Source organism: Salvelinus alpinus, chromosome 10 (genome assembly GCF_045679555.1).
Source record: "Salvelinus alpinus chromosome 10, SLU_Salpinus.1, whole genome shotgun sequence".
NCBI lineage: Eukaryota > Metazoa > Chordata > Actinopteri > Salmoniformes > Salmonidae > Salvelinus > Salvelinus alpinus.
In genome coordinates this window covers 24,912,971-24,939,980 of record NC_092095.1, presented here as the reverse complement: position 1 = coordinate 24,939,980, position 27,010 = coordinate 24,912,971, and the positions used below count along the sequence as shown (strand labels likewise).

The window sequence follows — 27,010 nt, the reverse complement described above, 5'->3', positions numbered from 1 at the left end:
CACGCTGGTTGACTAGACTAAACATACAAGACGAACTGGCACAGAGACAGGAAACACAGGGATAAATACACTGGGGAAAATAAGCGACACCTGGAGGGGGTGAAGACGATCACAAGGACAGGTGAAACAGTGATGGGGCTTTCTTTTTTACTATATAAGTGAATTTTTCAAGAGCTAGGCTTGACGTTAATTATTTTAACCGATGACCAAGTGAGGGGAAACTTACATACTTCCAAAGGAGAGAAATTGAACGGCTAGCTTGTAATAGACAGAGGTCAACCATTTTGTTCTCTCTCTCCTATGTAAAGAGATATTCTCTGGGTAAAGATTTAGGTCGCAAAGTTTAGGGATTAATGTTATTGGGGTAATCTCAGAGATATAGCGCCGCACTGAGCTCCAAAATGTTTATCTCAGCACACTCCCACAGGCAATGATACAAGGTGCCTAGATGTGTGTTACAATTTACACACAGGTCTGGGATATTGGGGTGTGTGAACGGGTTGGTTAATAGGGGTGATAGTGTATGTTTAGTAACCACAAGGACCGCATTAGTATTTTGTAGTGAGGATCTGTTGAAACAAACATAAATCTATCCTAACAGTAAAACACTGAACCCCATTCCCCTGTCTCCCTAACCGAGACACCCAACGCTTCCTCTTCCACCTCCCTCTAATCGTAGAGTGTAGTCTGGTGGACGACTGATCCGTTACAGGGAGCGGTCTAACCAATGTGACGCTTAACAAAACAGTGTCTCCTGCCTTCTCTTGGCTATTACTCCTCATGAATAAAACAGAAGGCATATATAGCAACTTGTTATGTGAAATATTACTTAGTCTTCGTTTGAAAAGTAGCAAAGAATATCTCCACTTAAAACCGTAACGTTAGTTAGTGAAGCCTGAGATTAACGTTAATGTTACAACTTGGACAGTCCAAAATAGTTGTACATGATCCGCAACACAGGGTCTGTAGCTAGTTGCTACCAAGTAACAAAAAATACAGAAGGTGTCATAGTATGACATTTTTGGACTGTATCAACAGTGGACTAATGAAACAAATGACTAAAGATAGTCTTTTAGTGGAATTTTCCTTTAACATTACATGGTTTACGATGTCACTGCGTCTGGTCCTCATAATGCACACCATTATGCACCAGTCATGCTAAAACAACCCATTTAATGTGCTCTTATTTCTTTTAGACGTGACGGCCATCATCTTTGTGGCGGCAAGCAGCAGTTATAACATGGTCATAAGGGAAGACAACAGCACCAACAGACTCCGGGAATCCCTGGATCTCTTCAAGAGCATCTGGAATAACAGGTTGGTCCTGGTCACCTAATCAGGCTCTCTGCCCTCTCCCGACTCAATTATGGCCTACAGAAAAATGTCACACCAGATTTAGTAATAGGCGAATGTAACGTTTGCATTCCATTTTGTTGTGATTTCAATATACTTGCAATACATTTGCAAACTGAATTAATTTCAAACCAGCTTTGTTTATTTTCTGTAGCAAATTCTTGGTGAAAATTTATTTTAAAGTACATTGCAACACTTCATGTATAATAATATGACTACTGGAGTAAATATTATTGTAATAGGATGTACTTTTAGCGATTGACAGTAATAATGGTAACAGACTGAAGCATGCTTCCCGTTTTAGTTTGAATCAGTCAAGGTGGTGATATCAGTGTGAATCGGTCAAACAGAAGCAAAACATGAGTTGGATAGAGATATTTTATTTTTAAACCCATCCATTCACATTCCAATAACTCTGACACAGTGTCATTGTTTAAATGCCTGTCTAGTCACGTCATTCTTTACAATCTTTCTTTTCAGATTTTTACGGACCATTTCAGTCATCCTGTTCTTGAACAAGCAGGACATGCTGGCTGACAAGATCTTAGCAGGGAAATCCAAACTTGAAGACTACTTCCCTGAGTACGCTCGCTATACTGTGCCGGCCGAAGGTGGGTACTGAGATGTGCGGAAAACACTGTTTTTTTAAGTAAAACTTGATCATAATAATATTAAGAAGATTTACTAACCTAAGAGACCCACACATTACACTCTTCCAGCAACGAAGCGTGCACCAAATCGTTGTTGTTGCTTCACAGTGAAGGACCTCCAAACCGGTCCTCAAGATGTATACAAAGGTTAACCCATTTTGGCGACTCACACTTTTGACATTTGTGACTCAAATGGAATCATTTCTGCGGGCCCTGGAATAAACCTTTATTTAGACCTCATATGACCCTCTAACTTATAGATATCCCAGGTACTCAATTGCAGTATGTAATAGCATAAACATGCCTTTCTTCCCCATCGTCAAATGAAATCACAGAATAGTTTTGAGCACGGAGAGCACTAGTTAGAGATGCTCCATAAACATTTGATTGCAGATACCGTCATCAGGCACTGCACTACATCCAGTCCTAATGATATTGTATCCTTGTACTGATGAACCTGGATTTCTTCTGTTTGTCTCTTTCTGAACAGCCGTTCCAGACCCCGGAGAGGACCCTAAAGTGACCCGGGCCAAGTTTTTCATCCGAGATGAGTTTCTTGTACGTAGTTTTCATTCTATGTACTGACTGTAGATGCTTGTTTTGTAGTGTTAACCATTTCAGGTTTGGGGTCATTTCTGTTTCAATTCAGGAAGTTAACAGAAATGTGCATGTCTCCCCACAGAGGATCAGCACGGCGAGCGGCGACGGAAAGCACTACTGCTACCCCCACTTCACCTGCGCCGTGGACACGGAGAACATCCGCCGCGTCTTCAACGACTGCCGAGACATCATCCAGAGGATGCACCTGCGCCAGTACGAACTCTTGTGATTGGTCGCAGCCCACCATCCAGTCGGCTCTGGGCCAATCCCGGTGCAGTTTGTTTCCACTCCCAAAACACAAGTTCCTTTCACCACAGGGACCAGGAGAACTACTGAAGCATCACAATGCTGTCATTTTGTTTGCCATTGTTGGATTTATTTTGTTCTTTAATTTTGGCCCATTTTGTTACTCTTATTTTGTAGGTATAAGTGGGGATGGGAAAGGATGTGTGTGTGCCTCTTTTATTTCAAATGCCTTTATTCTGCTCATTCCACTAAGCCTTTTTAGACATCTTGTTTTGTAGTTTTTGATTTGAACTAGTCTTCTGTAGTTTCTGTTGTGGTTGGATCTGGACCAGCTGATGTTGTCAGAGGGTGTGTGTGTATGTTTGTGTGTGTGTGCGTGAGAGAGTTGAGGTATCTAATGAGGTAACTCCTGTGTGTGTTGGTTCCAGAGTTGGAATCAACCTTCCGACACTCCTTTGCATGGATTACTCCGCTTTGCTCCCTCTCTCTCTCCCTCCCTCTCTCGCTCTCTCTCTCTATTCTGCTCTGAGTACTTGATGAAGGAGTGGGGCGGTGGGGCGGGCAGGAGATGTAATGCACTTTGCATCAGGTAACTTAACGCCGTCAAGGAAGTATACACATGATGTAGCACCGAGATATTTATTACTCTGTCACTTTTTATTTGGGTTTGTTTGTTTTTATTGCAACATGATGGAGAGAGAGGCTTTCAGACTGCCTTTGTGTGGATGCTGAGAGCTGTAGAATTAGCATAGAGGGGGTGGGACTTGTGGGAGGACCAGGAGGAGGCTGGGAGTTTGAGTCCAATGCACCTCCTGCCGTAGAGCAGCAGCAGCATTCTGCCACGTGTCTAGATGGAAAGAGAAATACCACACTCACTTTGATTTGCCCACAGACAGTCCTTTTTGACTTAGATCCTCTTGGGCAATAGTTCTATATATATATAATATATTTTTGTTTTTGTTTATTATCTTGCACACTGTGCAAGGTTGATTATCTTGTACAGACTGCAAAATGTAATGTTATTTTGTACAACTTTATTGAGAGAAACTTATTGTAGAATATCTTTGTGCCTTGATAATGGCTGTACCTGTAAATTGAGCTCTGATGTATGTTGTTGACTGCGCTGTACAGCTTGATGTCAAACTCTCTCTGACAGTAGAGACTGCAGGCAGGGAGTTTCTCTCTCTCTCTCTCTGTAGAGGTTAGTTTTTCTGGTTTATAAAAATGGAAAATGTTCTTTAGTAGAAAACGGCGGAAAAATTTGTGCGGTGTAAAAAAAAAACACACAAATCCTGTATACATTATGCAAATTAACCACTTACCTACCGCAGTGACCCCAGGTCGCAGCCAGAGACATGCCTTCATCCTCTTTCGTTTCGACGGTGAAAATGTATATTTTTATTTCTGATTCTCAGCTTTAATACATTGGAAGATCCATTGACGTGTCCAAATCGCAACCTGGCGTTGTTTTACTACAGTAGGAAGCATCTTTTTAGATATGAAGTGTGTATGAGATGTATACATGCGCGTGCCAGTAAATGTGTGTGTGTGCTTCAAAGCATGCATGTACTGTAAAACATATATACACACATGTACTCATGCATTGTATATGTACATTGTACATGTGCATTTTATATTAATATATATGTACATATACATTTATAAAGATATACATATATTCTATAAATCTATATGTACAATTATACATAGTAATGTGTGTGCCTATGCGTATACATATTTATGAATGTCTAGAACGTATGTATGCATACAGATACATAGGCATCAACTTATATAGAATGAGACGAGATGATAAAGTAGTGATCCTTCGGTCATAGAGATCCCTTCACAATGGCACAGGCATTGTGGGCACAGTTAGACAGGATATTCTTTACACTGAACAGAAGCTTTCAATGTGCAAGTCTATTCTGAGAGCGAGGAGGTAGATGTGATAACGTTTGTGTTTTCAGGCCTTTAAGGAATACAAAAAGTATTTTTATTTTAATAAAGAGGCACATCAGAAGACCTTTGTTTTTTTGTTGTTGGTTTGTCTAAACTGAATATGTGGGAAAATGATACTTATGTACACTTTGTATATGCATAAATTACAGTTGCAAGAAACCCAGTTCCGCCGTCTTCCCTCGACTGTTTTCATCCGGGTCACATTTAAAGGTCAAAGATGGCCCTGCCATAGCTTACTCACCGGGATAAAAAAAATAAAAGAATTGTTGCCAATAATTTATAAAGAGAATGAACGGATAACATATCATTGCACGCTATTAAAATGCACCAACAAAGCGTCACCAAAGGCCTTTAAAAGGTGCTGTTGGTTTGGATGTCAGGAGTGTCAACCCTACTACAGTCTCTTTGGTCTCAGTGATGAACATGGGTCAGGGTGAGGAGGTCAAAGGTGGTCGGTCACACAGATGAGACGTCCCCTGCCATTACTTTGATTTCAATCACACTTTTAGTTTATTTGCTAACCTGAATGCTACCCTTTTTTTATGTGGCCTGCCAAGGAAATAATTATTTGATCTAAGGAAAACACTCACTATAACAGTCACAGGCCCTTGTGCTTGCCCATGAAGCTGGTGGCTAGAAGCATGAATCTCTTTGAGAAGTGGAGGTGGGCCATGAGCATGAGGGAGACGACCATGGCTGTGGCGCAGTAGATGGCCACCACGCTGCTCTCCTCTAGCAGGAAGCACTTAGCCAACTGCAAGTCCGCGGGAAAGAAGGTGCCCTGCAGAGAGAGGGAGGTTGTGTCCCGATTCTCTACCCTTCTAAAACTATATTTAAATTCATGAAGTAAACTTAAATTGAAATGGAATTGAATTGACCCCAACCCTGACAGTTAGTTACTAGGATGAAGCTGGGGTTGTTGCTGTTTCTCCAGCTGAAGGAAGGAACGCTGATCTCTGGGTGCTTGTTGTCATGGACCACCTTACAGGCACTGTGGGTGTGGCCACTCAGGATAAGGCGGGGCTGAAACTAGCAAAGTAACTGCAGAGTGGAACCAAAAGAATCCATCATATTTCTCCAATCACAAGCTTGTAAGTGACAACCTATTATTGTTTTCAGTCAGAAAGATACCCTTCAGAATGATTCTTAGGGATTTATCTCAGTCTGAAGTGGCTTCCTCTGTTGGGACCTTTCTTTCATCTGCACTGATCTGGAAAAAACGACTTATGAAAGCAAGCAGAGGCCACTTCAGACAATAGAGATGAATCCCATGTGTGAGTGATAGTTCTGTGTATTTAAACTCACCCTTTGAGAAGCTTCCTGGTATAGCATGTCATAATGCTCATGGAACATCTGGTGGCGCTCTTCAGGAGAGGCGACATCCTGCCCAGTGCACTCTGCATCATTCAGATGGTACATAGGGTAGTGCTGCCCACAGAAAAGGTCAACAAACAGTAAATAGATGTTTTATTGTCACATACACCAGATAGATGCAGTGAAACGTGCTGTTCAAAGAGTCGGCCATAGTAGTCAAATCAAACTTTATTTGTCACATGCGCCAAATACAACAAGTGTAGACCTTACTGTGAAATGCTTACTTACAAGCCCTTAACAAACAGTGCAGTTCAAGAAGAGTTAAGAAAATATTTACCAAATAAACTAAAGGAAAAAATGATAAAAAGTAACACAATAACATAACAATAACGAGGCTATATACATGGGGCACCGGTACCGAGTCAGTGTGCGGGGGCACAGGTTAGAGGTAATTTGTACATGTAGGTAGGGGTGAAGTGACTGCATAGATAATAAACAGCGAGTAGCAGCAGTGTACAAAACAAATGGGGGGGCAATGTAAGAGTCCGGTGGCCATTTGATTAATTGTTCAGCAGTCTTATGGCTTGGGGGTAGAAGCTGTTAAGGAGACTTTTGGTACTAGACTTGGCGCTCCGGTACCGCTTGCCGTGCGGTGCAGAGAAAACAGTCTATGACTTGGGTGACTGGAGTCTGACAATTTTATGGGCTTTCCTCTGACACCGCCTATTATATAGGTCCTGGATGGCAGGAAGGTTGGCCCCAGTGATGTACTGGGCCATACGCACTACCCTCTGTAGTGTCTTACGGTCAGATGCAGAGCAGTTGCCATACCAGGCGGTGATGCAACTGGTCAGGATGCTCTCGATTGTGCAGCTGTAGAACTTTTTGAGGATCTGGGGACCCATGCCAAATCTTTTCAGTGTTCTGAGGGGAAAAGGTTTTGTTGTGCCCTCTTCACGACTGTCTTGGTGTGTTTGGACCAAGTACGCACCCTTGGAGAAATTTAGGGTTAAATGCCTTGCTCAAGGGCACATCGACAGATTTTCACCTAGTTGGCTCATGTATTCGAACCAGCGACCTTTTAGTTACTGGCACAGCGCTCTAACCGCTAGGCTACCTGCCACACTTTGTACATTACATGAGTGAACTATGCTAATGAATGCTAATGATACAGATGTGGTCAAATACACTGTGGCCACTGTATTATGTACACACATTTAGTACTGGCTTGGACTCTCTTTCCCTCCAGGACAGCCTGATTTCTTCGGGGCATGGATTCTACAAGGTGTCGGAAACCTTCCACAGGGATGTTGGTCCATATTGACTCAATGGCATCACACAGTTGCTGCAGATTGGACGGCGGTACATTCATGCTGCAAACAGCCCATTCCAACTCATCCCAAATATACTCTATTGGGTTTGGTCAGCAACAATGTTCAGATACCCTGTGGCATTCAATCGTTGCTCAATTGATATCAAGGGACCTAACGTGTGCCAGGAAAACATTCCCCACACCATTATGCCACCAGCCTGTACCGTTGACTCCTGACTCTGCCATCAGAATATGCAATAGGAACTGGGATTCGTCGGCCAGGCAATGTTTTTCCACCCCTCAATTGTACAGTGTTGGTGATCGCGTACCCACTGGAGCCCAGTGAAGGTTGCTGAGGGGAGGACGGCTCATAATATTGGCTGAAGTGGAGCAAATGGAATGGCATCAAACACATAGAAACCATGTGTTTGATGTATTTGATACCATTCCACATATTCCGCTCCAGCCATTACCACGAGCCCGTCCTCCCCAATTAAGGTCCCACCAACCTCCTGTGCTGTAGCCGCTTATTTTTGAATGTAGCTGATAGGAATGGAACCCGGTGTGGTCGTCTGCTGCAATAGCCCATCCGTGACAAGGATCGACGAGTTGTGTGTTCCAATAGGCACACCACCGTAATACTGTGCCTTAATTTGTCTGTTTGAGGCCCGCCGGTTAGCTTGCACGATTCTTGCCATTCACCTTCGACCTCTCTCATCAAAAAGCTATTTTCGCCAACAGGACTGCCGCCGCACAGATTTTTTATTTTTGTAGCTCCATTCTTGAAAAAGCCTAGACACTGTTGTGCGTAAAAAGCCCAGGAGGGATACTGAATCCGGCGCACCTGGCACCGACGATCATACCATGCTCAAAGTCACTTAGGTCACTCGTTTTGCCCACTCTAATGTACAATAGAACAGTAACTGAATGCCTCTGCCTGTCTGCCTGCTTTACAGTGCATTCAGAAAGTATTCAGACCCCTTCATTTTTTCCACATTTTGTTACGTTACAACTTTATTCAAAAATGTATTAAATCGTTTTTTTCCCTCATCAATCTACACACAATACCCCATTATGACAAAGCAAAAGCAGGTTTTTAGACATTTTTGCAAATGTATTACAAATAAAAAAACTATCAAATTTACCTAAGTATTTAGACCCTTTACGCAGTACTTTGTTGAAGCAACTTTTGCAGTGATTACAGCCTCAGGTCTTCTTGGGTATGATGCATTTCTCACGTTATTTTCTGCAGATCCTCTCAAGCACTGTCAGGTTGGATGGGGAGTGTCGCTACACAGCTATTTTCAGGTCTCTCCAGAGATGTTCGATCGGGTTCTGGCTGGGCCACTCAAGGACATTCAGAAGCCACTCCTACATTGTCTTGGCTGTGTGCTTAGAGTTGTTGTCCTGTTGGAAGGTGAATCTTCGCCCCAGTCTGAGGTCCTGATCTCGCTGTACTTTGCTCCGTTAATCTTTCACTCGTTTCTGACTAGTCTCCTAGTCCCTGCTGCTGGAAAAACATCCCCACAGCATGATACTGCCATCACCATGCTTCATCGTAGGGATGGTGCCAGGTTTCCTCCAGACGTGACGGTTGGCATTCAGGCCAAAGAGTTCAATCTTGGTTTCAACAGTTTCTCAGGGTCTGAGAGTCCTTTAGGTGCCTTTTGGCAAACTCCAAGCAGGCTGTCAAGTGCCTTTTTTTACTGAGAAGTGGCTTCTGACTGGCCACTCTATCATAAAGCCCTGATTGGAGGAGTGCTGCAGAGATTGTTGTCCTTCTGGAAGGTTCTCCCATCCCTCAGAGGAACTCTGGAGCTCTGTCAGAGTGACCATTGGGTTCTTCGTCACCTCCCTGACCAAGGCCCTTCTCCCCCGATTGCTCCGTTTGACTGGGCGGCCAGCTCTAGGAAGAGTCTTGGTGGTTCAAAACTTCTTCCATTTAAGAATGATGGAGGCCACTGTGTTCTTGGTGACCTACAATGCTGCAGACATTTTTTGGTACCCTCCCCCAGATCTGTGCCTCGACACAATCCTGTCACGGAGCTCTACGAACAATTCCTTCGACATCATGGCTTGGTTTTTGCTTTGACATGCACTGTCAACTGTGGGACCTTATATAGACAGGTGTGTGCCTTTCCAAATCTTGTCCATTCAATTGAATTTACCACCGGTGGACTCCAATCAAGTTGTGGAAACATTTTAAGGATGATCAATGGAAACAGGATGCATCTGAGCATAATTTCAAGTCTCATAGCAAAGGGTCTGAATAATTAAATAAGATATTTCTGGGGTTTATTTGTAATACATTTGCAAACATTTAAAAAATAACCTGTTTTTGCTTTGTCAATATGGTGCATGTTGGTGGCAGAATCATGCTGTGGGGATGTTTTTCAGTGGCAGGGACTGGGAGACTAATCAGGATCGAGGGAAAGATGAACGGAGAAAAATACAGCGAGATCCTTGATGAAAACCTGCTCCAGAGCGCTCAGGACCTCAGACTGGGGTGAAGGTTCACATTCCAACAGGACAACGACTCTAAGGACACAGCCAAGACAACGCAGGAGTGGCTTCGGGACAAGTCTCTGAATGTCATTGAGTGGCCCAGCCAGAGCCCGGACTTGAACCCGATCTAACATTTCTGGAGAGACCTGAAAATAGCTGTGCAGCGATGCTCCCCATCCAACCTGACAGAGCTTGAGAGGATCGGCAGAGAATAATGGGGAAAAATCCCCAAATACAGCCGTGCCAAGCTTGTAGCATCATACCCAAGAAGACTCGAGGCTGTACTGCGTAAAGTGCTTCAACAAAGTACTGAGTAAAGGGTCTGAATACTTATGTAAATGGTATATTTCCGTAAAAATCTGTTTTTTCTTTGTCATTATGGGGTATTGTGTGTAGATTGATCAATTTTTAAATAAGGCTGTAATGTAACAAAAGTCAAGGGGTCCGAATACTTTCCGAATGCACTGTAGATAGACTAAATATTTTCGATGCATTGAGAGACCTCACTTTGATCTTCTAGCACAAATGTATGCAGTCTACTAGGCTAGGATACATTCTTGGTCGTGTATACAATTGTAGGCCCTCTAGCAAAAGGGTGTTGCAAGTGACAGCCATTGGAGACCGCGGCGACAGCATGCCAGACATGATCACGTGGTGCAGTGGTAGTTCCGCTTACCTTTCTCACTGCGGCATCTCTTTCGTTATTACTGGAGAAGAATGCGTCTTGCATCCTCTTCTGGATAAATCGTTGTTACCTGCAATATATTTCATTCCACGTGCCGAGCTAACTTGAGTTAAATACGTAAAATACAATATTGTTTAATCAAGAGTTTTCCTCGCCAAATGTTATTTATTGGATTTATTTATAGGCTACAGGTTGACAATGGCTGTCAATAACATGGAGTTGCTTTTATTTAGTTCCGAACAGACAGGTCATGTTTCATCAGCGTTGACAGGACTATTTTAGAGATTTGTTTTGCGCCTATCAAGGCCCTTCGCATCCGACGTAGAATCGTACATTATTTACAAATGTTGTTGTATCGAAGGTCGGACATATAGGCCGCACAAATCCACTCAATAACAGGACAGTGGAGGCGAGAGCACCCGTCTGCAGCACCGAGTAAGTTGACAGAGGACAACGGCCATTACAGGACCATACCAGAGACCGTAGCCTACACCGCACGCAAGCCACATAATAGCTTATCATTTGCTGACTCTTGGATGTCTAGAATAAGTTGATGTAAACGGAAAAACAATAGCATCTGCTCCTCGTTATAAAATGGCAACATCGGAAAGCGACAAGTGCTGGCAGGAGTGCATGGATGTTGCTGTAGAAGTTGCATGTAGAGCTGGCAAGGTAAATCAAGGGCGCCGAAATCCATCAATTCCATGATGTCTCTATGTTGCTCTTTGTAACGTTTTTTTAATGTAGGTATCTTATATTTTTGCAAACCTGGCTAAAATGTTTTTAACCTGGCTACATTTCGAACCTGGCTAAATTTAACCTGGCTACATACCTTTATTTAACTAGGCAAGTCAGTTAAGAACTTATTTTTTATTTTGTATTGAGGACCTGCAGGGGTTATTTTGCCCCACAGACCTATTATATATATATATATATATATCTTTCTTTTTTTTACCTACATGGTAACACTGTATTTCAACAAGTGTTTAATCATTTCAATACAGTGCAGACTATTTATCATAGCACACTGATGCATACTTGTAAGTTTATCCATTGCACTTTACTTAGATAGCCCAATTGGCCGGCAGATGGCGGTATTATTCAATTTACGTCCGTTTGGGCTATACTTTAGACACAGCGCATGTTCATGACCTGCTATGCCTCACCGTGTTGACACATTGAGGTTGGCAGAACTTGCCACGCCGATCTTCCTATCCTGTTTAATCAGGCAGACATTGTAACAGTAGACAAGATAACTGGGCTCACTTTATGTGAAGTGACTCTAAGACCACGTTTTTGTGGTACTGCAGTTATAGGTACAGATACAATGTAATTACAGTGTAGGTACACATTGTTACGTATATGATACCTGTTTAAAAAAGTGGGACCAGTAAAGCTTATTGCATAGATTAGAATCTTCAAAATAGGCCTATTCCTTAATATATTGTAATGAAACAGGCAGGGAGCAGGTCTCGAACCCTCGACCTTCTAGCCCGAGGTCCGGCGCGCTATCGACTGTGCCGCAAAAGCATGCTCAAGCGGCAGAGTCGATTTCCGCGCTTATAAACCCAGGGTCGTTACACTACTCCCTCCTTTCAAAGAGCGCGTCCTCGCGCTAGCTTGCGACTCTACGTCTTACAGGAACGCGCTCACCGGCCAAGCACACGCACTGTCGTGGATGCAAGGTCCGATCACTTCCGACACCAATGTAATGAAACAGGCAGGGAGCAGGTCTCGAACCCTCGACCTTCTAGCCCGAGGTCCGGCGCGCTATCGACTGTGCCGCAAAAGCATGCTCAAGCGGCAGAGTCGATTTCCGCGCTTATAAACCCAGGGTCGTTACACTATTGATACTGTATAAACCAGGATTACCCTCAAAAATGACTTGGAAAGCCCATGTGCTGTATGTCACAGACAGTCCTGATTCCCAGTCTTGAATGTTGGTGGTGTGTGTTATATGTTACTTGTTCCCGCTCCCTCCAGGTAGTACAGGAGGCAGTGAAACATGAGAAGAGTGTGAGCACGAAGAGCACTCCAACTGACCTGGTGACGGAGGCAGACCAGCAGGTGGAAGAGCTCATCATCTCCACCCTCAGGGACAAGTTCCCCTCACACAGGTACGCAATGGTATCTTCCGCCCGAAATATCTAACCTTTATTTAACTAGGCAAGTCCGTTAAGAACAAATTCTTATTTACAATGACGGGCTACACCGGCCAAACCCAGACGACGCTGGGCCAATTGTGCACTGCCATATGTGACACCCAATCACGGCCAGTTGTGATACAGCCTGGATTCGAACCAGGGTGTCTGTAGTGACTTCTCTTGCCCCCATGAGAAGAGTGTGAGCACGAAGAGCACTCCAACTGACCTGGTATGCCAATGGTATCTTCCCAACACAGGGGTGGTTCCATTTTGGCCCCTAGCTAGCCCCTTAACCTAGTCCCTCTGCGTTTCCAGATCTGAAAGATCTCTGTGTTTACTGAATAAGTGTTAGCAGTATTGGAGGGCTAGGTGAAGCCACAGCCATGTAGCCATCCCTATATTGACAACATCCTTTACAGTCCATTCAGATCTGTGGATTTTGAAGAAATAGGATCGAGGGGAATTGTCTAGACAATTAAATGGAATGGGTCAAAAATAGTAAGCGTTGGCTTCTCTCTTCACAAGCGAGTGATGGTAAACTGAATCATCAAAAATAATCTCCTTGTAAGTAGTGAGCTAATAGTTAACTTTGCTTTGTGAATTGAAGCATTTTAACACACCAGTGAATTTAGGCATCTCATTCTGACACTGCTGAGTGGTAGTGAATGGTGCTTCCTTACAGCCATGGGGTATGCAAATACATTATTTTTACGTGAATCAAGGTACTCACTCACTGTAAATTGTGACCTGACAGGTTCATTGGAGAGGAGTCGTCTGCAGCTGGGGAGAAATGCATCCTCACAGACAGCCCTTCCTGGATCATAGACCCTATCGATGGGACCTGCAACTTTGTTCACAGGTACAATACAGATTCCTGCAGAAATATATACACAACAGCCATTTCCTCAGATTAGAGATTTGGAACTATACATGTTGAAATCAAGAGAACATAGCTGTTAATAAAAATAAAAGATGAATGCTTAGTCGTCGATAGAATACGATCACCAAAGATGATTTACTGATGATGTACTTGATTTTCTCAGTTTCCCCATGGTTGCAGTTAGCATTGGTTTCGCTGTAAAGAAAGAGGTAAGCATGAGAAATGTGGGTAAACAGAATTTATCAAGTTGAAAATATTCTCATTATTATTATTCATTTGTTTTCAAATGTAGCTTGAGTTTGGAGTGATCTACCATTGCTTCGATGGAACATTATACACAGCTAGAAAAGGCCATGGGGCATTTTGCAATGGTGTAAGGATCCAAGTATCAAAGGAAAAAGGTAAGTCAACTTCTCCTTGTTGTTTTGTGTGACACACCCACATTTTCAGAGTGGATTGTAATGTGTTAAACTACCAAGGGAAGCAACTCAAACATTGTACAATGTAGAATTATCAAAAGCTTGATTGATTAACCTCTCTAGGGTATGTGGGACGCTAGCGTCCCACCTGGCCAACATCCGGTAAAATTGCAGAGCGCCAAATTCAAAATACAGGAATACACATAATAAGCATTCATAAAATATACAAGTGTTATACATCGGCTGAAAGATGAACTTCTTGTTAATCCAGCCGCTGTGTCAGATTTCAAAAAGGCTTTATGGCGAAAGCATACCATGCGATTATCTTTATTGTCTTTATAATCAATAATATTTCAACCGGACAATACCGTTTTCAATAGAAAAGAAAAATAACAAACGGTGCGCCGAATCAGGTCTGCAAAGTTCCTCTGTCCTCTGACCAAAATGGCTGTTTACTCGTTGTTTTTCAAAATAAAAGCCTGAAACCATGTCTAAAGACTGTTGACATCTAGTGGAAGCCATAGGAACTGCAATCTGATTCCTAACCCATTGGATTCTCTATAGCACAGGTGTCAAACTCATTCCACGGGGGGCCGAGTGTCTGCGGGTTTTCGCTCCTCCCTTGTACTTGATTGATGAATTAACATCACTAATTAGTTAGGAACTCCCCACACCTGGTTGTCTAGGGCTTTATTGAAAGGAAAAACCAAAAACCTGCAGACACTAGGCCCTCCGTGGAATGAGTTTGACACCCCTGCTCTATAGGCATTGAGTTGAAAAACAGGCACATGAAAATAATTCCACTTCCTGGATGGATTTTTCTCAGGTTTTCGCCTGCCATATCAGTTCTGTTATACTCACAGACATTATTTTAACAGTTTTGGGAACTTTAGAGTGTTTTCTATCCAAATCTACCAATTATTATGTGTATATCCTAGCTTCTGGGCCTGAGTAACAGACAGTTTACTTTGGGCACGCTTTTCATCCGGAGGTGAAAATACTGCCCCCTACCCAAGAGAGGTTAATTTATGTTTAAAAAAATATTGGTTTACCAAAATGTACAGATATAAAATCTCCATTGACCTATATTGTCACAGCAAAATAATCCTGCAGCAATAGGATTCAAACATTTGTGATTAGGCTATTTACTTTGCCAAAATTAGACTACATGAAAGGTGCAATACTGTTAATATAACTGTGGGTTTTCAGTGAATTTATGTAAATCACAAAGATCTGTCTCCTGCGGTGCAGTAAAATTCTCAGCAACAAAAGAGTGATCAAATGAAGTTCCCACACCTGTACTGTATCCATTATCCTAATCTAAAGCTGTTTTTCTATTCCCAACGACTGTCAGATGTCTCCAAGGCGCTCATTTTGACCGAGATCGGAGCCAAGCGGGACCCAGCAACACTGAACATTTTCTCAGGGAACATCATGAAGTTACTGAGTGCTCCAACTCATGGGTACGAACTGACTGTTTGTTCTCCAATAATGTCAGTGGTCATTCTGGGTCATCTTCATTAGGCACCAAACGGAAGAAAACACACTAAAACAGGGAGGGATTACCTGGACACTCATTTTCCGTTGTGTTCCCTAATGAACACGATCCTGGTCTAATGGGCCTCACATCAGGGTCTATGTGGCACGCTCCAAATGTCAATACAGTGATGTATTTTGGCCCTAGACTTTCCTTGAATAGCCTGGTACCAGATCTGTTTGATCTTTCTCGCCAACTCCTATGGCCATTGTCACAACCTGATCTGGGACCAGGGGCCGTACATTTAAAATGTCTCAGAGTAGGAGTGCTGGTTTAGGATCAGTTTTGCCTTTTAGATAACAATGAATAAGATTACATGGACAGGGGGGACCTGACCCTAGATCAGCACTCTTATTCTGAGACGCTTGATACACACGGCCCTAGGCTACTCCTTGTGTTCCAGGGTGAGGATCATCGGCAGCTCCACCCTGGCCCTGTGTCTGATAGCCACGGGGGCGGCTGAGGCCTACTATCAGTACGGCCTGCACTGCTGGGACATCGCCGCCGCAGCTGTCATCATCCGAGAGGCCGGGGGGGTCGTCATAGACACCTCAGGTGGGGGTTCTAGAATAGAATATGTTACTGCTAGTCAATGATGGTCGATGGGTGATGGGGACCGGTTTCACAAGCAGTCAATGTTTGTTTAAATAAGTTGTCCCGTCTGTCCTCTGTTATCTGGTCTCAAACTGAGCTCTCAGCTGTATGGTTCTCCTGGAGGAGGCATAGATGAGATGGATATATTAACTAGAGCTTTCACTTGAGAAAATAACTATTGAGGCCCCACAGAATGCAAAGAATGCATGCTGTTATTATGGAAAAGTCCCTAGAGTATGATTAAAGCAGTTCTTATAGGCTGTCATTATTGTGATGGACACACTTACTTTTAAAAAGAGAATCCATAATGTATTGTATTTCACACGATGGCGGCTATCCCTTGAGTGATACTGTATGAGTGAATGGACTTCCGAAGCCTTTGTGGAGGCTGAGCTTGATATCCGGCTGAAGAAGTGACTGGCTGCCCGGCTCGTTCATCCCTTCCTCCCCAGTCCCGGGGTGTTGCACAAAAGGACCACTGTTGAGAGTGTGAGGGACTGGTCTGGGTGTGAGGCCAGGATCATGTGGTCAGCTGCTGGGTGTGCTGCAGTTCAGTCTGGCAGCCCAGAGAGAACAAGGGCCCTCTGAGGCCAGGCGAAGCCAAGCTATCAGTTCCTTCCCTGTAATGTTGGAAGAGACTCCATTCCATCTTTCAACCAGTTCCAACAGTCTAGTAGTGGGTCGCTATGGTGCCTGAATAGAAATGTGATTGAAATAGTTTATTTTTTATTTATTTTTATTAGTGGGGAGGCTTTTGGTGCTGAGGGTTAGGACTGATTAATGTATTTATCTATAGTTTTATTTTGTTATAGTTTATTTTAATATGTGGTTATATGAGTGTGTTTGTTACATAACATATGTATGTGTTTTTCTTTTCCAGGGGGTCCTCTTGACCTCATGTCCCGAAGAGTGGTCGCTGCAGGAACACACGAGATGGCCAATTACATCGTCCAGCAACTGCAGCCAATCAGCTACGAGCGGGACGACAGTGACCCAGGTGTGCAACAGTGAAAATCAACCTCCATCTTTCTAGTGGATTCTCCTCCGCCTTTTACCTCAAATCATGAAATCCTGCAGCACACTGTCCTGTTCACACCGTCTGCTGTGTACTCCGCAAGCCTACTCTTTCTTTCACGAGATTTAGCTAGAAACACAATTTTCCTCCTTCAATATGCAAATTTGTTACAGTTGAACATGTGTGTGTATATGTAATAATATACACGCAGGGACAGTTATACATTTTTGACTACATTTACAGTAGTTATTACCTAGATTGTTTGACCGTCTTTACCATACGTGGTACCAGACCATGATAGAAATGTATTATAGGAAATTAAAGGAATAGATCAGTCATATTCCAAATTGGACCTCATCCAACGCATATATCTACAGTAAAATTCTAGGTATTCATTCAAATGTCCCTTTAATTATGATCCACACACTGTTACATTACGTTAAAACTACTGAAACTCAATGAAACGGTTTTGTATGATTTATCGCTTATTTCTTACGGTTTATACACTGACTGAAGTTTTTAACCGTGTTTAACCTTCTTTTTTTAAACAACTTTTTCTAAATATGGATCCTCATACAGACAAAGGAAAATAGGAAAATGGTGGAAAATGTATAAGTGTTTTCAATGATGTAATGAAAATAGTGTAGATGGAGCAGGTCTGTATGGGAGCTAGAGATTTGGCTTGTAGTGATGGTTGTTCATGTTATTAAGACCTAAATCACTGCCAAGGTTATTTTCAGCACCTTTACTTATTCAATATGTAATATTAAATGAATAAATAAACAATTACAGTATGTTTTGATTTTTTCAAGCTGTATTCACCTGTTTCTCATTGTCTGTGCTGTTAGACAGCACCTTTTTCATAGTGTTTTTCCACAAGCATCTTCACAAGAAACTTGGATGTTCATTTTACACATTGTCTAATGAATTTTGTGGTTCCTTTCATATGATTGACAAATCTGTTTCTCTTTGATAGAATAGGCCTGATGTACAGTAGTTATCACTGGGAAACATTTTTTTATTGGTGCTGTATGCCTGTACAAATATGGATCCACATATGTGTCCTTTGGTTCTACAGTAGCTAGCTCTTTGGTTCTGTTTTTACTGGCCTGTTGTGTGATGCCTTATCCTTGTGCTGATGGCCGTATCTAATTCACTTCACACTCACATGGCCCCTCGCACAGGGCCGGCCCTAGGCATAAGCGAACATAAGGAACTCAGTCGGGGTCTCATCTTACTGTTGAGAGTAGGAATAGGAGAATACAAGGTGTAAGTTATAATTTTGATAGTGCATCAGTAGTTTTTCTCTTATGTCAGTCACTGACAGTCAATCAATTAGCCCATGTCAGCTAACACACAGTTGAAGTCAGAAGTTTACATACACCTTAGCCAAATACATTTAAACTCAGTTTCTTACAATTCCTGACATTTAATCTTAGTAAAAATTCCCTGTCTTAGGTCAGTCAGGATCACCACTTTATTTTAAGAATGTGAAATGTCAGAATAATAGTATAGAGAATGATTTCTTTCAGCTTTTATTTCTTTCATCACATTCCCAGTGGGTCAGAAGTTTACATACACTTAATTAGTATTTAGTAGCATTGCCTTTAAATTGTTTAATGTGGGTCAAACGTTTTGGGTAGCCTTCCACAAGCTTCCCACAATAAGTTGGGTGAATTTTGGCCCATTCCTCCTGACAGAGCTGGTTTAACTGAGTCAGGTTTGTAGGCCTCCTTGCTCGCACACGCTTTTTCAGTTCTGCCCACAGATTTTCTATAGGTTTGAGGTCAGGGCTTTGTGATAGCCACTCCAATACCTTGACTTTGTTGTCCTTAAGCCATTTGCCACATCTTTGGAAGTATGCTTGGGGTCATTGTCCATTTGGAAGACCTATTTGTGACCAAGCTTTAACTTCCTGACTGATGTCTTGAGATGTTGCTTCAATATATCCACATAATTTTCCTCCCTCATGAAGCCATCTATTTTGTGAAGTGCACCAGTCCCTCCTGCAGCAAAGCACCCCCACAACATGATGCTGCCACCCCTGTGCTTCACTGTTGGGATGGTGTTCTTTGGCTTGCAAGCATCCCCCTTTTTCCTCCAAACGTAACAATGGTCATTATGGCCAAACAGTTCTCTTTTTGTTTCATCAGACCAGAGGACATTTCTCTAAAAAGTAGCATCTTTGTCCCCATGTGCAGGTGCAAACCGTAGTCTGGCTTTTTTATGGTGGTTTTGGAGCAGTGGCTTCTTCCTTGCTGAGCGGCCTTTCAGGTTATGTCGATATAGGACTTGTTTTACTGTGGATATAGATACTTTTGTACCTGTTTCCTCCAGCATCTTCACAAGGTCCTTTGCTGTTTTGGGATTGATTTGCTCTTTTCACACAAAGTACATTCATCTCTAGGAGACAGAACGTGTCTCCTTCCTGAGCAGTATGACGGCTGCGTGGTCCCATGGTGTTTATACTTGCGTACTATTGTTTGTACAGATGAACATGGTACTTTCAGGCGTTTGGAAATTGCTCCCAAGGATGAACCAGACTTGTGGAGGTTTACAATTAATTTTCTGAGGTATTGGCTGATTTCTTTTGATTTTCCCATGATGTCAAGCAAAGAGGCACTGAAGGTAGGCCTTGAAATACATCCACAGGTACACCTCCAATTGACTCAAATTATGTCAATTAGCCCATCAGAAGCTTCTAAAGCCATGACATCATTTTCTGGAATTTTCCAAGCTGTTTAAAGGCACAGTCAACTTAGTGTATGTAAACATCTGACCCACTGGAATTGTGATACAATGAATAAGTGAAATAAGTGAAATAATCTGTCTAAACAATTGTTGGAAAATTACTTGTGTCATGCACAAAGTAGACGTCCTAACCGCCATGCCAAAACTATAGTTTGTTAACAAGAAATTTGAGGAGTGGTTGAAAAATTAGTTTTAATGACCCTAACCTAAGTGTATGAACATAATGTGTAGAATTGTAGGAAAATAGCTTTAAAACTGTAAATGTTTCTCTCCACCCTTGGCAAAATGTGTAGAATTGCAGGAACTTGTGCTTTAAAACTGTTTCTCTCCTCCATCAAGACGGAGACCACTAAATGTTTTACCCGTGAGGTGTGGGGGGGCACCAAAAACCTAGGGCTTGCCTTGCTCTCACAAGCTGTATGACAATATTTTATTTTGTTTCCTTTATTTAACTAGGCAAGTCAGTTAACAACAAATGTTTATTTACAATGACGGCCTACTCCGGCCAAACCCGGACAACGCTGGGCCAATTGTGCGCCATCCTATGGGACTCCCAATCACGGCCAGTTATTGTGATACCGCCTGGATTCGAACCAGGGTGTCACACCCTGATCTGTTTCACCTGTCTTTGTGCTTGTCTCCACCCCCCACCAGGTGTCTCCCATCTCCCCTCATTATCCCCTGTGTATTTATACCTGTGTTCTCTGTCTGTTGCCAGTTTGTTTTGTTCGTCAAGCCTATCAGCGGCTTCCCCCTTGCTCCTGTCTGTTTCTAGTTTTCCTGGTTTTGACCATTCTGCCTGCCCTGACCCTGACCCTGAGCCTGCCTGACATCCTTTAACTTGTCCCACCACACTGGATTACTGACCTCTGCCTGCCCTGACCTGGAGACTGCCTGCCCCCTGTTCTAGTAATAAACGTGTTACTTTGACACTGTCTACATCTGGGTCTTCCCTAAAACGTGATACAGGGTGTCTGTTGTGACGCCTCAAGCACTGAGATGCAGTGCCTTAGACTGCTGTGCCACTCGGGCGTTCCACTTTTAGATGGTCAAGAAGTGGTACAGTAGCATTGCTTAGCCACATTGCTTAGCAACATTAGACTATGCTACTCACAGTCCCTGTTCTCTCACCAAATTACATTCCAAGAAAATACAACTGATATAGATTTCATAACACTAGGTACAACCCATAGGGGGGCGCACAATTGGCCCAGCGTCGTCCGGGTTATGGTTTGGCCGGGGTAGGCCGTCATTGTAAATTAGAATTAGTTCTTAAATGACTTGCCTAGTTAAATAAAGGTTAAATAAATAAAAACTGGATAGGCCTTCTGGAAAGAGAATATCTCAGATGACAGTGACAGGTAGAAAGGTTACTGCTGTCTCGAATCCTTGTGACGTCCCTACCCTAAACCCTAACCTTAACCCTTGCCCCCAGGGCTCTCCAACCCAGTCCCTGGAACACCCATAGTCTTTTTGGGAGATAGAAATGCCCAAAAGTTTAGAAAAATTACTTAAAGCAACCCAGACATTGAAACTGCATCAATTATGTACTTTCTTTTAATATACATGTCCTGTTTGGCATGTCTCTTGTGATGCAATTCACAGCAGCTCTGACAGATGTGTTGACATGACAACTGCATCAGAGTTTTGAACAACCCTTCCCCCCCTTTTGTTCCATGCTGGTCAGTAACTAGCTAACACCAGACACAGATGAAAAGGGAAACATATAAGTATCTTTGCCATAGATGTATAGTGTAAACTTTTAATTATATTTGCTCAAACCCTACAGTCAGATTTTGACACGAGTAGAGTAGCTATTTACATATAAACGACGCCCCTCTGCAAACACACCTTCTCAGATGTTGGTTACAAGGTGGTACTTATTTAAATTAGGTAAGAGAATATCATATTACCATTGGTGTATTAAAACGAGAGCTAGGGTGATGTCACCATATCCCCTTAATAATCCTGAATCCAAGTCTTTGACATGGGGGAGGGGACCAGCAACTTTATGATCAAACTTTATCAATGTAGAAGCAACTGTCATTTTTCATACTTTGATCTGGTTTCATCCAAATATCACATTTCATGACAGTTCATTACTTTTAACCATTTTAAAATGCTAATTCAACGGGGTAGGGATGTCCCAAGGAACACAGATACTGTAGCAAGGCTCTAAAGCGCTCATGTTGCACCACTCAAATCCCGATAGATGTCGCTGTTGTAGCCTATACATGACTTTCACTATACATGACTATTCTTCTAAAACCAAATAGGCCTGCTACTGCGCTATTTGTTTTAAGTTGTGTAACACAAAGCAAATGCGTTTTAACCTATATCTGTACTCTACTTCAAACAAATTGTTCCACAAACTGTTTTGTAGCCTATAAATACCTCACCTAGATTACTGTTGCTGAGCCATAGGTTAGGCTATGATTGATTGTGTGTAGGTGTAGCCTACATAGGTCTACATGTTATTAAGTACAAAATCATAACCATATGCATGAAGGCCTATTCCTAATATAATCCTCAACTAGCCTATTTTTACACAATTAGTGTAGGCCTAACAATTAATGAATGAGAAAAGTCTGAATATGCAATAACCATAGATAATATGAATCAAATTTTATTGGTCGCATACACATATTTAGCAGATGTTATTGCGGGTGTAGCGGAATGCTTGTGTTCATAGCAATAACTGTGCAGTAATATCTCACACACAAATCTAAAAAGTAAAAGAATGAAATTAAGAAAAATATAGAACATTTAGGACGAGCAGTGTCAGAGTATTAATAAATATCTATCTATGTCAAGTTGTATAAATGATTGGAGACTGGCGCAGGAATACGTAATTGGGGATTTTAATACTCCACCCAAAAATACAACATGCCATGAAAGGCACAGGGACAAGCCCAAAACAAACACATATACATAAACAGGGATGTAACCCAAACAAAAGAGCGAGGTTAAACCTCTAATAAATACATGGGACGAGACCTGTAATAACAAGTGCACAACAATACACGGGACCGTAATAACGAAAACACAATACATGCAGCACGAAAGCCAAAACAACAAAACACAGGTACTCACAAGATCAACGGACATGGGAACAACGACCAGGGGCCTGTTGCACAAAAGTAGAATTAAGACATCCGGGATAAATGACTCAGCTGAGCTCAATGAAGCCAAAACATGTGCGTCCAGGCTTAATTGGTTGCACAAAGACCAAGCCAGGATGAGCAGACACGGATTCATTAAGCCAGGTGAAACCAATCCTGGATAGGTGCGCGCTCACGGCTCACTCAAATAGACCCCGCCACAGATCACAGATTAACTGATTTACCATGGCAACTAGAGCCGCGTACTTTTCCCCGTCGGAAGCACAAATCCTCATGGAGTCATACGAGGAGGTAAAAGATATAATTAAGAAGAAAGGCAACACCGCCACAGTGATAAAGCAAAGAGAAAAAGCGTGGCAAAGTATTGCAGACCGCCTGAATGCGTAAGTAGTGCACAATTACACACTCACCGCTCCGCTGAAACATCACAATTACAATTCAAATATTTAATTCACGTCTCCAAAAATGCAGTTGTACTGTAATTATGAAACGGTTAAATTTTTAATTGAAATGCACTGCAGATATGAGTGAAATTGTGTAAAGTAACTCCATCACACTGTATAAAGCTATGATAAATTTTTTGATATTTTTACTGAAAACAAGACAAAAATACCAAGTAATTTTTTGCAGTGTGACTCCATTAAATGTGTGTGTGTGTGTAGATTAAACATGAACGGGCCAAAACGGACATGGCAGCAGGTCAAAATCAAATACAAGAACATTCTGCAGAATGGTATGGTCCCTGACTAATATTTAACAAAGCACAAGCATATATTGTACCCAGAAGGTGCCTGCTCACACATTGTCTGTACTGTTTTAGCAGTGAAAAAGAATACCCACAGACAAGGCACGGGTGGTGGGTCACCAAAGGCTGACCTTACCCCAGCAGAGGACATGGCCTTGGAGCTAAATAAAGGCAGGCCCGTCTTAGAGGGGATCCCTGGAGGGAAAGAGACGAGCATAGGTTCCTCCCAAGATGCCACCCGCTTCATTCAAGGTATGTCCTTCCATCTCTACATGGGATACAACCACATTCATATTGAATCAATTTGGACTGTCTGACTTTGGTTTACCTATTGCCTTGCAGTGTCTGGCAGCACTGTGTTCCTGTTAGAGCCACCAGCACAAGCACCAGACGATGCTGATCCAGTGAGTACTCCATCAAAGGCATACTGTAGGCCTGGCATGTCTTGTCTACTAGCTTCAATATGAATCCGATTAAATGTGATAGGGTGAAGGCCCCAGTGCAGCAGCAACAGCACATGATGGAGACGATGATGAGGAGGAGACCATCTCTCTGGATTCCAGAAGGCATGAGGTATCATGTTAAGACTGTGAAAGTACTATTTACTCTACAATGGTGAGGAGTCCTCATCAAAATCAAAAAATCAAATTTCTTTTACAGGACCCAGATGCTATACAGTGGGAAAACCAGCCTGGCAACATAGTGCGTATTAATAAAAGGACACCACATCCTGCCAAATTCCAGCTGCGCTAATTGTATTGTGTTCACAGAGCTCACAAGCTATCAGAAAGTTGTATGGCAACCACCTCCGGCGCCAAATAGAACTGGCAGACATAGACATTCAGTACAAGAAGAAAAGGATGGAAAATCTTGCACTGGAGTCCGAAATAAAAAAGAGGACAATTAGGAAACTGGACCTTGAAATAAAAAAACTTGAGAGGGAGGTGAGATATGCCTTCAATGTACACTGTATGCTAACTGTAACACAAATGTATTAATCATTATTTTTCTTTCCTCCCCCAGCTCCAAGAAGATGACACAGCTCAAAATAAAAATTAGGTATATTCTCGTAAAGTCAAGTGAGCCATGACATATGAGCTCTTATTGTGAGCACACAGGACGGTGGCATCTTTCTAAGGTTTTTTTTATTTTCCCAGCAATCAGTACAACCAAGTCATCGTTATAAGGCATCGCCCTCTTTTGCCCACCCCCCCAGCACCAGGTGTGGCCACTAGCCTATATGAAGGGCCAAAATTGTGTGTTCCTTTCTGCTCTGACAATGGCATGCCCATTCGTGCGAGATGTGGTGGATGAAGAAGCACTTGTGCTGAGGAGAGCCTTCAGGCGAGAAAGGGTCTTCAGGGACCGGTTGGACCCACTGGCCTTCCCTGATGACCATCTATATGAAAGATACAGGTTTTCTGCAGATGGCATCAGGTATCTATGCAGACTACTGGGTCCCAGGATTAAGCACCGCACTGCACGGAGCCATGCACTGAGTGTGGAGCAAATGGTTTGTGTGGCCTTGCGCTTTTTTGCTAGTGGAGCCTTCCTGTACTCAGTGGGGGATGCAGAACAGCTGAACAAGGCCACAATTTGCCGCACAATAAGGAGTGTGTGTCTGGCTATCAAAGCATTAGCAGATGTCTTCATCTCCTTCCCTGGCCACAGAAGACTCTGTGACATCAAAGAGGAGTTCTATAGGATTGCAGGTAAGAGGATCTACAAATTACAGGACAACTGTTAACACATAGTAGGATACTCATTACTTTGTGTGACAGGTTTCCCCAATGTCATTGGTGCAGTGGACTGCACACACATAAGGATAAAAGCCCCCTCAGGTGCCCATGAGGCCGATTTTGTGAATAGGAAATCCTTTCACAGCATTAATGTTCAGGTGAACATAACTTTTTGATATTGTCCATTGACGAACACTCTGCATTGCCAGTGATGTGCATTGATTGGTGTAATATCCCTCATCTTATGATTTCAGATGGTCTGCAATGCTGACTGTGTGATCAGCAATGTTGTGGCAAAATGGCCTGGCTCAGTCCATGACTCCAGAATCTTTCGGGCCTCTGAAATCTATCAGTGCCTATCACAAGGTAAGCCACACAACCCCTATTTATAACCATCATGGCTGTGTCAAGAATATCACTGTGTTTATGAGGTAGTAATGATGAGATTTTGTGTTGACAGGTGAATTCTCTGGTGTGTTGCTGGGAGACAGGGGGTATGGCTGCCAGCCTTTTCTCCTGACACCTTTCACAGACCCCCAGGAAGCACAGCAGGCCTACAACCATGCCCATGCCAGGACCAGGGCCAGAGTTGAAATGACCTTTGGCCTCCTGAAGGCACGCTTTCACTGCCTTCACAAATTAAGGGTCAGCCCTGTTAGGGCATGTGATATTACTGTGGCTTGTGCTGTCCTCCACAATGTGGCCTGCCTGAGGAAGGAGAGGGCCCCCAGAGTGCCACCAGCCATGGACTGGGACAATCCGGCAATCTTCCCTGATGACGACAGTGGTCGGCTGCTGAGGGACCAATATGTGTTGAATTATTTTAGTTAGTATGTGTGCTTTAAATTTTGGTTAAATATGTCCTGCGGTGGCAGAGGAATTTGTTTTTTTTTGGGTTCGTTTTTTGACGAATTTGGCCTCTTATGATGTTTGTGCGGTATACTGTGTGTAATACAAGGCTGCAGGGAGGCTACTGCATCCATTCATTTGTCTGTTCAGTTGATGTGTATGGATTTGTCCTGCATTTATTTTAGTGTGCAGACATGCAGGGTGTGTTATATACAGACCTTTGAATGTGTATGTATCATTTTGTATAATATGCTTGGATTCTGTGCTTTCCATCTTGTAGAGTCACTGTGACTTCAGTTTCGAAAGGAGCTGATGGTTTACCTGCTTTGTTTTGTCCTTATTCAATAAAGGAACATAATGTTACACATTGTGTTTTTATATTCATATGGAATGTGTATTTGTTTATATGACAGAGTACTAGGGCCACACTGAAGAAAAAGGATAAAGTCATAAATTTATGAGGCTGGTTCTTTCTGCAGAAAAGCTACATATTGTTTTTACAGTTTTGATACTTATGACAATGTGATACTTAATATTCTGGCACATCAGCATGTCTTTGTTTATGAAACCATACTGAAGTACAATTTCACG

General features: G+C 42.6%; 3 protein-coding genes across 12 annotated transcripts in view; all 3 read left to right on the top strand.

The window, feature by feature from the left end:
- LOC139531791 (guanine nucleotide-binding protein G(olf) subunit alpha-like) overlaps nt 1-4,871 on the top strand; it is a 59,999-nt gene extending 55,128 nt beyond the window's left edge. For both annotated transcript variants that reach the window (XM_071328635.1, XM_071328636.1), the window contains exons 9-12: nt 1,197-1,317; nt 1,834-1,964; nt 2,494-2,561; nt 2,686-4,871. In XM_071328635.1, the coding sequence (XP_071184736.1) occupies nt 1,197-1,317; nt 1,834-1,964; nt 2,494-2,561; nt 2,686-2,832 (467 nt within the window). In that variant the 3' untranslated portion in view covers nt 2,833-4,871. The remainder of the gene's footprint in view (nt 1-1,196; nt 1,318-1,833; nt 1,965-2,493; nt 2,562-2,685) is intronic.
- Nucleotides 4,872-10,599: 5,728 nt separating this feature from the next.
- On the top strand, nt 10,600-18,007 carry LOC139531793 (inositol monophosphatase 2-like). Its single transcript, XM_071328640.1, has 8 exons — nt 10,600-11,296; nt 12,608-12,741; nt 13,523-13,627; nt 13,812-13,857; nt 13,941-14,049; nt 15,422-15,530; nt 16,008-16,159; nt 17,079-18,007. The coding sequence occupies exons 1-8, from the start codon at nt 11,219-11,221 to the stop codon at nt 17,207-17,209; spliced, it is 864 nt and encodes a 287-aa protein (XP_071184741.1). The 5' UTR covers nt 10,600-11,218; the 3' UTR covers nt 17,210-18,007.
- A 5,076-nt stretch (nt 18,008-23,083) lies between these two features.
- Nucleotides 23,084-26,782, top strand: LOC139531761 (putative nuclease HARBI1). 9 transcript variants are annotated; one of them, XM_071328571.1, is made up of 11 exons: nt 23,084-23,469; nt 23,749-23,819; nt 23,907-24,083; nt 24,174-24,235; nt 24,318-24,404; nt 24,492-24,533; nt 24,602-24,775; nt 24,855-24,890; nt 24,989-25,543; nt 25,825-25,936; nt 26,031-26,782. In XM_071328571.1, exons 1-8 carry the CDS (start codon nt 23,312-23,314, stop codon nt 24,888-24,890), a joined length of 807 nt encoding a protein of 268 aa, XP_071184672.1. In that variant the 5' UTR covers nt 23,084-23,311; the 3' UTR covers nt 24,989-25,543; nt 25,825-25,936; nt 26,031-26,782. The 9 variants fall into 9 exon arrangements, with proteins under 9 accessions (XP_071184672.1, XP_071184671.1, XP_071184669.1 ...); XM_071328570.1 differs by having other exon boundaries at nt 24,602-24,890; XM_071328568.1 differs by having other exon boundaries at nt 24,602-25,543.
- Nucleotides 26,783-27,010: the final 228 nt, after the last annotated feature.